At 40.6% G+C, this 12459-nt stretch overlaps 1 protein-coding gene across 16 annotated transcripts in view; it reads left to right on the plus strand.

Annotated features, from left to right (window-relative positions):
- Positions 1–12459, plus strand: part of APBB2 (amyloid beta precursor protein binding family B member 2) — a 193921-nt gene that overhangs the window by 112522 nt on the left and 68940 nt on the right. For 11 of the 16 annotated variants that reach the window (XM_086746723.1, XM_086746729.1, XM_086746715.1 and 8 more), the window contains one exon: positions 9218–9426. In XM_086746723.1, coding sequence (XP_086602849.1) covers positions 9218–9426 — 209 coding nt within the window. The remainder of the gene's footprint in view (positions 1–9217; positions 9427–12459) is intronic. The other 5 variants (XM_086746726.1, XM_086746730.1, XM_086746731.1 and 2 more) reach the window with 1 other exon arrangement.

The following is a 12459-nucleotide window of genomic DNA, read 5'->3' on the forward strand; positions in this document are numbered from 1 at the left end:
CTGATGGCTCTGTACAGCACTTTTACAGTCTCTGTTTTGAATTCACCTGTGCTGCCAACCTCGAACCGTTTGTGTTGAAGTGTATTCTTCTATTTGAGAGTACTCTTGGCCGTAATTTGATGCTCTAGCCATGTGGCTTTGTGGGATTTGTTTTTACCTAAAGAAGAGCTGTGCATCCAAAATACATGGGTTTTTTTCCAAGTAAATCTCTCGGTTCAATACAAAATGTATTGCATTAGACCTGTTGCCTTGCTTGAGAGTATTTTGTTCAGGGAGCAGGTCTGCTTAGCCTTTAGTGAACTCTGTTTGAGGCTTTTTCGTTCCCTCATGCACAAGATCTTAAACAGAGAGGCACTGACAGTTCAGTCTCCATCCCCAGCACCTTGCTTATGATCACCACCAAGTTCTCTTTGAAGTGGAAATAACACCTTGTTGCTGCTTTTTTCAATTTTTGTTTAGTTTATCTAAAGGAAAGCAGGAAGTTTGTTTATTACAGTCTATTTTAAATTATATTTTTTGTTCCCATACAGTTTCCTTGCTGGTGCATTTTTCCTTGAGGTATCTGTTCCTGAGGTATTTAGCTTTTGTTTCTATCACATAGGATGGAAGAAAAATACCAACTTAAGTAATGTGTAGATATGCTAGTCATCTTCCACTGCCTTACCTAAATAAAGGGAAGGAGCTAGATTATGTTCCTTCTGGACAGGAGTGTTGAGATTTGTAATTGAAATTATATGGTACGTTTCTAGTCTTTATCAAGAGAAGATCCCGATTTATTTAATTTAGCACAAGCACAATGTCATACAGCCAGATTTTAGCACTAGATTGGTGATAAGCCAACTTATGACAATGGTAGGTGGAGTATTTGGTTTGTTTTGTGCTGAAACATACAGGTTTTGCTAAGGATGGTGGAGAAACCAGTTTCCTAGATAACAGAATTTGGTCCATAGGAAATCAAGCATCTTGCCAATATTCTTCTATTCCACCTTTGTTATAACACCAAATCATCCCTCATTGAACATTTTACCTCAGTGTAGCTCTTTCTAAAAAAAAAAAGGTGAGTAATTATTGTCTCAAAACTTTTAACACAACCTGTTGTTAAATTAAAGTATATTGTGCTGTACCATTGCATTCCTACTTTCCAGAAAGTGCCTCCTGAGCTCCTATCATTCTCTTTCCATCTGTATTTATTTCTGAATGACTGCTTTTGCTCTTCAGTGAAAGGGATTTATAGCTGCGCCTGCAGAAGAAAGTGAGAACTAGTTAAGAGCTGCTTCAGCTTCATGGCATTTAGTCTCTCTAGTTATGAAATACTCACAAATTAATTACATCAGCAGAGAATGGTGCCAACGTATTCAGGAACAGCAGCTGGAAAGCTGCACTGTTTTTAGATGCAGAGCGTACTGTTTGCATCTGTTGTGATGCCAGCGATATGAGCTGTGCTTGGTGAGTGGTGATCTTGCCTTACACAGGTTGCCTGTTATGAGGAAACAGTTTGTGGCATTGCAAAATGATAGAAAAATAAATTATTTCCATTTACTGCTCAAGTTTATCTGCTCTGAAAGATCCTGCTAAATGCTGTAGTTTCAATTTCTATTTAATTGAACAAGGTCTAAAGAGTGATTCATAATGGCAGTATTTTGATTACTAACCTTTCCCCTGAAACAGCAATAAAATAAGTGATCAAAGTACTAGTTTTGCCAAAGAGCTTGGTCACCAGTTACATGTGCTCTTCAGTGAATTATTTATATTGTTTATAGAATCATAGAATGGTTAGGGTTGGAAGGGACCTTCAAAGGTCATCTAGTCCAACCCCCCTGCAAGGAGCAGGGACATCCCCAACTAGATCAGGTTGCTCAGAGCCTCATCCAGCCTGGCCTTGAACGTTTCCAGGGATGGGGCTTCCACCACCTTTCTGGGCAACCTGTTCCAGTGTTCTACAACTTGCATTGTAAAAAATTTTTTCCTCATTTCCAATCTAAATCTACTCCCCACTATTTTAAAACCATTACTCCTTGTCCTATTGCAACAGGCCCTACTAAACGGCCTCTCCCCATCTTTCTTGTAGGCCCCCTTGAGGTACTGGAAGACCGCTATCAGGTCTCCCCGAGGCCTCCTCTTCTCCAGGCTGAACAGCCCCAACTCTCTCAGCCTGTCCTCATAGGAGAGGTGCTCCAGCCCTCTTATCATCTTTGTGGCCCTCCTCTGGACCTTCTCCAACTGGCCCTTGTCCTTCTTATGTTGGGGGCTCCAGAACTGGACACAGTACTCCAGGTGGGGTCTCACCAGGGCAGAGTAGAGGGGCAGAATCACCTCCCTCAACCTGCTGGCCACGCTTCTCTTGATGCAGCCCAGGATGCGGTTGGCCTTCTGGGCCGCAAGGGCGCATTGCCTGCTCATGTTGAGCTTCTCATCCACCAGCACTCCCAAGTCCTTCTCCTCAGGCCTGCAACATTATTACAACTTATTTTCAGTATCATAACACTGGTTTCATAGATCAGTCTCAGAACGTAAAATAATTATAACTTGAAATAAAAATTAATGACTGAAATTTCTAATTATTACACCAAACTTAATATCTGAACTATAGCTAGAGCATGGAATTTATTACTGCTCTATATCAGGCAACTGGCAGAGGCCAACATTTGGAGAGGGGAGTTAAAACGGCAATATATTACATTATATGGGCTTTATCCTATCTTCTTTAGAATACAAAATGTGTTCATAAATCTCTCCTAGACAGAAGTTCCAGTTAAATATGTCTGTGTTTATGGTTTTGTGGAGGTACATCTCTGTTCCTTGTTGTTTCAAAAGAGTGAATTAATAGTTTCATTTTGTGTAACAGACTTCATTTTTCCAGTATTTTTGAAGGGAATGGTAAGGCACTGTAGGCCCTGCCCTCCCCTTGGGCTCTCACTTCTGATTATTTCATTTTTTTCATCATTTTCTCATCTTTTAAAAATGTTCCTGTCATCACTGTATTGCTGAGTCTCTGAAGAAATGAAGCGGAGACTGTGTGGTGGGGTGCAACAAATGGATTCTTCTCTCTGAGTTCTACAGAGACCAATGTTGGAGGTTTTCAGGGAGCAGCCCTGTGCCCCGTTGTGTTGGACCCTATAAGAAATGACTATGGCACCGACTCTATGTAAGCTTTAGGTAGAGGGGAAAGATCTCATTTCCCAAGGGACTTGTCAGGTCCTGGTGCAGGAAGGTGGTGGAGGCAGGAAAGCCCAGTGAAATCCACTCTGTGTTTTTCAGTTTTCCTCAAATGAAGTTAGCTTCTTGTTTTAGATCATATCTTTCATGTGTTTATCTACTCTTCCATTTTCATCCTCAAAATACTCTGCCACATCTCTTTTACTGACAAGTCTTTTCGCCAGAATTGTCCCATGCTTCTTCCATAATAATGTGCCCGTGAATAGCTGGTTTGGGGATCATCATGTGTATGGACCAGGCTTTAACCGTCTGTCTTTAGTGAGACAAAACTCCAACTGAAAAGTATCAGTCCTCTCTCTGCAACCTGTCCTTTCACGTGAATCTGCCTGCAGGAGACCAGTTCTGAACTTCTGACTATGTTGACCTTTAAGCTGGCAGCACTGCATTTCAGAAGTCGAGCGGTGACAGCTCACACTTATCTTAGGCAGATTTCCAGGTAGAAGCTCGCTGACGAGGACTGGCCGGTGTGTTCCAGCCAGCATGGGCAGCTCTGGGATCAGAAGGCAAGGTGAAGGATCAGCTGCAAGCTGAGTGCCCAGTCTCCTGCAGTGAGCTTCTCTGGGGTGTGTGTAGGCAGTGGAGCCACACTGTTCAGTAAGGTCTTTTTCCAGAAAAAGAGACAGCTTTCAAAGGTCTGCAGTGCTGTGTGAATCTGCGCGATGCCTGGGTAGAGATGTACCTCGTTCCTGTGCAGAGTTTTAAATCAGTTACATCTTAAAATAGTCTTTCTACTGGTAAGAATTTGACTCTCTCTCGCTGTAGAAAGACAAGTCATACAGATAGTATGAATCCAGGTTTCTTAAAAAAAAAAACAACAAAACAGTGTCTACTTTAGAATCATAGAATCACAGAATAGTTTGGGTTGGAAGGGACCTTTAAAGATCATCTAGTCCAACCCCTCTGCAAGGAGCAGGGACATCTCCAACCAGATCAGGTTGCTCAGAGCCCTGTCCAACCTGGCCTTGAATGTTTCCAGGGACAGGGCATCCACCACCTCTCTGGGCAACCTGTTCCAGTGTTCCATCACCCTCATTGGAAAAAAATTATTTCTTATGTCCAGTCTGAATCTACCTTCTTGTATTTTGAAACTATGACCCCTTGTCTTATCACAACGGGTCCTACCAAAGAGTTTTTCCCCACCTTTCTTGTAAGCCTCCTTTAGGTACTGGAAGGCTGCTATAAGGTCTCCCCAGAGCCTTCTCTTCTCCAGGCTGAACAGCCCCAACTCTCTCAGCCTGTCCTCATAGAGGTGCTCATGAGAGGTGCTCCAGCCCTCTCATCATCTTTATGGCCCTCCTCTGGACCCTATCCACCAGGTCCGTGTCCTCTTCTTCTTTTCTTGTACAGCTTAGCTACAGTGGGTCTCTTTTATTCTAGTTCACTGTTGTTTTTCTTACTCCTGTTGCTTTATGCATTTTATATCTGTTCTGGTTTTGTTTGGTGAGGGGGTGCCTAAGGTGGTAGCTTCTGTAGGAAACTGCTAGAAGTCGCTCCCCTTTGTTCAGTGGACTCAGCCGGGCGTAGGGCGGACCTGTTGCTGGCCAAGGCCAAGCCAATTGGTAGGAGAATGTCCCGTGGTAACGCCTCTGTGATAACATATTTAAGAAGGGGAGAACAGGAAAAAAAAAAAAAAAGGGAGATGTGAAGCAGCTGAGCAAGTTGTGAGAAGTTCTTCCCCCGACGACGAAGTAGCGACGTAAAACATCGCATGATGAACTGACCGCGACCCCCATTCCCTCTTCCCTCCCTGTGCTGCTCAGGAGGGGAAGGTAGTAAAGAAAATGTTAAGCCTGGGAAGAGGGAGGGGTGTGGGGAGGTTATCTTGTTCCCTGCCTCATTCTCCTGCTAGTTTTAGAAATAAATGAATAGTTTTCCCCAAGTCGAGTCTGTTTTGCCTGTGACGGTAACTTTAAGGATTTCTCCCTGTCCTTATCTCAAACCTGGAGCCATTTTTCCTTATATCATCTCCCCCTATTCTCTCGGAGGGTGGGGGGAGCGAGAGAAAGACTGTGTATAATCTGGTCGCAATCAGGGCTGAACTACAACAATATCAGAAACATCTTAGAGTATAGCATTTCAGGAGATCATGGTTTACTGTAATACACATGGTAGGTAAACCAACCCTGATACAAAAGGATAGATTCTTTTTGTGAATCATGCTCTAATTTTGTGTATTAAGCCATACTTCCCGTATTATTGGAGCAATAATACTTTACAAACCAGAAGCTTTTTGAGCAACCACATGGTCCTGGTTCATTGACCTTTCAGCAACAAATCGGTAAAGAACACAGAAAAGGCCGGGAGATGCCAGGTAAAACTTCATATCCTGGGGATGACTGGGAGGGAAACAGAGAAAAGTTTGTTGTAACTCATCTACCACTAAGGAAGCATGAAGGACTTAATAATCCACAGACCAGAAGGAACCATTTTCATGTAATATTTTAACCTCTAAAACCTTGCAGGCTTAAGAGAAGCTCTCAGTTTCAGATGAAGAAGTCAGATGTGTTCAGTTGTATTTCCTGTTATGTTTGTTCCATGCAAGTTGTTTGATACCGTATCAACAGGATTGGATTGATGTACAGATATCTGCTTCTTTTGCCCCCGTTTTATGGCAGTGACTTTTTCTCCTACAAGGGGATTGGAATTGAAAAGGCCTGAATGTAACAGGATATATATACCAGCCTGGTGCCTTCACTTTGTTCTAGGCACCAAACACTGCCCTGATAAGAGACCATTCTTACACTGACACGTGCAACAAAAATTAGATGCTTTGACTCAGTGTCATGCCATTGAATGGGTCTTTCAAATTCAGAGGATAATTATTTTACTACCCGTAATGCCGTATTCAAGTAAAGAAAAGCCACTGGTGTCCTGTCACAGGTCTCTGATGCCACAAGCATATTAATCTGTCCTATCAGATTTTGAGTGTTGGCTCACTTTTTTTATCGTTCTTGTGCTGATATCTCTTGCGATGGTTCATTACCTTTGACTTGCATGCTGAGTGCTTTAATCTATTACGACAGTCAGTGAACTAGGGAGGTGTTCCAGTTCGTGCCAGTAGAAAATCACAGCTTCTGAAAAGTTGTCTCTGATAGTTGTCAAGTCCTGAGGTGTGTTTGCAAATAGGCTGGGGAACACACAGGTTTTGGTTTTTGTTTCAAGTACATTTACATAGCTGACACAAGGAATGGTGTTTCGGAACACGTGGGATCTGATGCTGCCTGTTCAGCCACGCTTATCGGATGGTCTGAGGTCAGCACCTCTGTGCAAGGAGTACCTGGACACCAGCAACGTGCGTCTCCTGCACAGATGGAAATAATAGTAGTTTTGTGTAGAAAATGCAGCTCTTTGAAAGTCTGGAGCTGTATTGATGGGGCGTGGGGGGGAAAACCACCACCTAAATTTACTTCCTATTTTATCTCTGAGCATATGGAAACATATTTTCATGTATTTATTTTTTTCTAATGGATAAGTTTTCAATTAATATTACCAAGCTGGGTGATATTTTCTTATCCCGGAGTGCTCCCAGGTGTTTTGTGTGATTTCCTTCCAAGTATTCATTCACATACAAGATAATTTCTTTGTTTCTAACTAGTACAGAAATGTGGTAGTTTTAAGTCTCTGGGTTAACAATTTTTTCTGCTGTGTTTTTTGTTTGATTTTACTTCAAAGGCAGTTCTGTTTAGGTCTTTCTGGTACTGCGTGTCCTTACAACAATAAATAACAGTATGTTGGTTCCTCTGCATCTTTGGTTGATTAGTTTGAAAGGAACAATTTAATGCAACCATAGGATAACTTTGCTAGCTGTATATTTAAATACATGTCTACACATGCATGTGTATGTATAGCAAGGACAGAAGCAGTGCCTGTCATAAAGTGAATAACATTTCGTGTCCTGGCAGTGCTGAAGTATGGTGGTTTAATAATGTAAACTGTGTGAACCTGAACTGGTCTGAAGCTTTGCCTCTCTGCATAACGAAAGCTTATTGTTTTCCTATTCCCACATGCTTTGAAAGGCCCAATATTTAAGTTTATGAACACTGACATTATTGTCAGTTTATGAACTAGTTATTTAAATTTACTCATATGTATCTTGTATGCGTGGCAACATCTGCAAGTCTTCAGTGTGATGTTTACATATTTGATCTTTGTATGTCACTTTTTGGATTATGTGGTCAAGTTATTGAAAGTGTTTTATTTTCCTTTTATACGGTTGAGAAGAGTGCAATTGAGTTGTTCAATAGGAAAATAAAAATGGGCAAGATTGAAGATGAATGGACTTTAAAACATGTAAGACCTTACGAGTCAGGAACTATGTACACTTGAATGCAGTAGAGGCTACAGCAGGGGACATTTAGAGACAGGTGTTTAAAATACTTGGGAATTTCTGGAACTGATTATGTGAATGTTGCTGATTTCAGATATTGGGCCATGGGTGAGACTCATTACTGAATTTAGGTGTAATGATATTGTCTAATTTTTCTTCTGCAGAATTTGCTCAGATTAGTCCTCAATTGGTACATCAGTAACTTAAGAACTCTAAGTGATTTCGGGGAAGAAATAGTCTGGTTTGTGCCACGGAGTGTAAAAGTTACCTCAAGTTATTCTGCCATTTGTGTGCCTGTATGCGCATAAATGTGGGTAGCAGAAATGAGAGGGATTGAGAAGTAAGCAACCCTGATAGAACTCCTAGCAAGAAGGTTGATGATAGATTAACAAGAAACTTTTAGTTCAAAAAAAAGAGATCAAGAGCAGCAATATAACAACAGGTTATTCATCTGTCATCCACTGAAGGTGTTTTGAGGGCTATCTTTGAAGGCTGGAAATCACTTGTTAGGCTGGATGAACCATAGCTCATTGGTACGGTGCTTCCTGTATTCTTGGGGTGTTTTCTCCCTTGCTCAGTTCACCATGCTGGTGTCAGCCTTCGTCATGTCTGCTCAAGTGCTGGTGGAAGTGTCAGTCCAGGAGGTTACTTGTTTCTCCCTGTAGCTTGACAGTCCTTGGAGTAGACGTTGATAGCACGTACCATAATGACACCACCAAAGCAGTTCAGCTGGGAAGTGTAGAAGAGCACTGGCTCCCTTCACAGCCTCTGGAAAGCACGTGTCCAGCCAAAGGTAACTGTCCCTCCCAGAGTACAGCTGGCTTGCACGAGTGGTGCCCCGCCTTTCTAAATAGCACTGCGTGCTCTTCCCTGGTGCCATCTCTTATATGCATGTATAATCCCAGGTAAATCTGGAAATGTCTTTAATTAGAATATGAATTACTGGCACATTCTTAAGTTAGTAGGAGATTTGTCAGTAGAGCCGGTATTTTTCTCTGTGTTGGCACTGTGGATGAGGTTTTGATTATTTTTTTTTCCTCCTCCATTATAAAACCAGCTGAAAACAGTGTATTTGTGATGACTGAGGAGTATATCAAATGATTGCTCAGTTCTTTTGTTCTCATTGTTTTCAACAAGCAGTCTTTTGGATGTTGTAAGCAAACCCAATGTGGGTTGTTTGACTGGGGGCGGTGGTGTTCTTTTTTGAAAAGCTGACTTTGATTAGCATACATATAGGCTGCCATGCATTGAGAAGGGAAGGTGCTGTGATGAAGAGGATGGAGTACATCACAACTCCCAAATATTTCTTTATATTACTTGAAGCTGAACCTTATTAGGAGAGCTAGTTTATCTGATGGTATTAGCTGCCATATTAGAACAGTTCTTTGGTGAGCAGTGTATTTTTTTTTCCCCTCTTTATAGGCCAAGTCAAACCAGGCTTTGTCACCTGGTTTGAGGTCAGGTGACAAAGCCTGTTTGAGCTCAATAATTCACTACATTGAGCCTCAATAATTCACTACATTTTTCTGGTGTTCATTTACACAGGAACTATACAACAGCAGTACCAGCTGTGCGTCACTTGCATCAGGAGCAGACCCATGAAGAACTGTTTGTGTCTTAGTAACATTGATTCATTTTCTTTTTTTTTTTTTTTTTTTTCTTTCCTGTTCCCAGCAGATATATGGAGTGATCATTCATTTCAGACAGACCCAGACTTACCACCTGGCTGGAAAAAAATCAATGACATTGCTGGGATCTACTACTGGCACATACCAACAGGAACAACTCAATGGCAACGTCCCGTGTCCATCCCGGCAGATCTCCAGGGCTCCCGAAAAGGATCACTTGGTTCCATTACTCCGTCTCCTACTCCAGAAACTGAGGTAATATACCATGTCTTCTTGTGGGCTGCATTGTGTAAAGAAAATGGAAATAACTTTTTTGAGCTTTCAGGTTTATCTGTTAGCAAAACTGAGCTTTAGAATAAGGAGCCTGATAATATCCCAAAGTGTAACTATTTGTTGATAATATAAGTAAGTATCTGTTTTCTATGTGCATTTTCTAATGGTTATGCCTCATGAAACATCCTAAACTTTGGATGTGTAGGATGAAATCAGACGTATCTCAGATAGATTAGACAGTCAGTGCCTGATGAATGTGAAACTACTGCAGTTCTGCAGCATGCACTGAAGCATTGCTGCATTGTATGGATACAGGATACCTAAAATTTTTGCACATTATAGCCCTCTGTTGGCTGGACTCTTTGTATCTTCTTTCTTTTTGGTTCCCTTGGTAGGAGTATCACAAAAAGACATATGAGTCTTCATTTGAGACACTTCTTATACAGCGTAGTTTCTGTTGAATAAACATCAAGTATTCTCAAGTGTAAGTCTCTTAACATCCTGCCAGTACAAAATATCTGCACAAGTGGATGACTGTGTTGCTGTCAGTCTTTAACCAGAAACAGAAAGAAATGCACTCTCTTTTCCACATGTGCTGAAAGAGCAATATGTGATACTGCCTTTTAAAATCATCCTTTCAGGCACAATCCAGGGGGTTGATTGATGTTGTATAAGTAGAAAAATAAAATAAATTATCAGAAAGAAGACTATGCTTAAAAAAAAAGGCAATCACTTTGTTTTGGTATGCTGGGAGGACTTCTATGGAATTAAATACTAATATAAAATAAAATTGTTTTAAAATTAATTATTTTTCATACTAACTTTTCAGAAGAAGGTCCACGGTTTTAGGAAATCAAGAGAAGTCTTTGTACTAGCTTTGAGTTTTGAGTCAGACAATCCTTAGGTTTTATTTATTTATTTTTTTAAGAATAGTATTTAGGTATGACATTTCTTCTGTTCTTGATTTTGTTGATATATGCACCAAAATAACTTAAATTAAAGTTAAGAGGAGTTAAGGACATTCAAATATGTATTACCAGCTTGACCCTGGAACTCTTATCCTGTATAGGCTTAAACATGCACATTCTTGTTCATTATTGTAGAAAGATTGCTCCCACATGTTCATAAATGCTAGCCATAAAGTTTGCAGGCTTGACCACAACATTTTAGTTATGGTTTACATCAGTCAAGCTCCTGTGGAATGTACTGTGCGCCAAGCATGTTGGAAACTGTTTCTGAGAGGGTTCATGGAGAAAGGACAGCAACTGTTATCATTCAGGTAGAAAACAAGAACAAAAAAAATCAGAAATTAGTAATGTAAAGTGCTGCACTTGCTTACAGTGTAAAGTCCTGTAATGTACACGAGTGATATAACTTCACCATTAAGTATTTTTCTTACTCTAAAATATGGATAACAGGGCTTTAATTAGAAAGCTATAGATGTCTTTCACAAAAACCCAGAAATCAGTATGGTTGGGAAGATGCTTATAGTCGTTTCAGATATTTTTCCATCTCTGTTTAAAATGTCTTTGGGATGAAAATTTCAGACCTGCTGGTAATGTGGCAGATGTACCTTTAACCTTTCACAATTTTGTTTGCTTTAAATGAATAGTTTGTGGTTATAAACAATGATTATTAATTCTCAGCAGCATCATGGAGCATACAAGATGTATGAATTATAACAACATAGATTTTAATACAATGGAGATGTATTAAATAAGACATTTGAGAAGTCCCTTTAAATGCGATGTATGAGTTCGTAGTAGCCTCATCTAGGTTTTGATATGGCAGTTCTAATTCAGCAAGGAATTTGATCCAGCAAAGATTTATGCGTATACAGTTCTGTGGCAGCATCAAGACCATGTACTGTAGTGTAACAGATGATACAGAAAAAAAGCAAGTTTCCAAAATTTATATTAGTATGATACATATGGTTATTTTAATTGTAGGTATAGACAAAAGCATTTGTCTCTTGAAGGTTTCTGCATTCATTGATAAGCATCTTACATACCATTATTGAAACAATACTGATTTTTTGACTCAGTGGTGATTAAGATAGCATGGCAATACCATACCAGCAGACTTACAGTAATGGAGCTCAAAACGAGAGTGGGTTGTGCTCAGGACTTTGTACACTGCCATTTTCTGAAACTGCTAACAAAGAAGGGATGTAGCTGTAGTTATAATGAGGACTGTTAGGAAAAGTCTTGCATTTTTTTGAGACTACAGATGTTGAGCTTTATTAAGAGGGAACTTGAAAAAGAATCCTTTGGGATTCATCTGGTTCTGAGCAGAACCCTGCTGCAGAGCCGTAAGAGGGAAATAAGCCATGGTGTGGGGTTGAGAGAGAGCAGTAGGTAATGAAATAATTTATAATCTAGATTTAACAATCTCAACTATTGTGACTCTTTGGTTTTTCATCTCTCCACAATCGATACTTGCCAGCACTTAATCATTTCCAGGTCACTTGCCGCTGACACTGATTTCAGTCCCTGTTAACTCCACTGCAGCCTACCCTAAGTGCTGCCCCTCTCCTTTCCCGAGAAGGATTAACCTGGACATCTGTGATATGGTCAATCTGACAAATACTGGTCAATCAGATAAAATATATGGTATTTGATCTAGAATAGGGCTTCCCAAATGCCTTTATCCCAGTGCTACCATTGGCAGCAGCAGTTGTGCTGGACAGCTTCCAGCTCCAAGTTGGACCACATACGAGCTGTGTACTGCTGGAAGCCTGTGCTCTGAGATAATCTGGTTTCGGAGGGCTGGTTTAGCTCGTTCCCACATGCTGGAATTTGTATTGCTTTCTTCTGAGAAGCCTTGGGGATATATAGGTTTTAAGCAGATGAAAGAGTATAATTGAGGATTGGAGACTGGCATGGCTAGCATTTCACATCTGTCCCAATAGGCTTCCATGAATCCAGAAAAATATACTTTTATCTTTGTCACATTTGTCTGTGAAGCATCGTGTGTTAGTCTTGAGATGAGTTTACTTGGGCTCTTTCAGCTTTT

This window comes from Chlamydotis macqueenii, chromosome 4 (genome assembly GCF_036417535.1).
Source record: "Chlamydotis macqueenii isolate bChlMac1 chromosome 4, bChlMac1.mat, whole genome shotgun sequence".
Classification (NCBI taxonomy): domain Eukaryota; kingdom Metazoa; phylum Chordata; class Aves; order Otidiformes; family Otididae; genus Chlamydotis; species Chlamydotis macqueenii.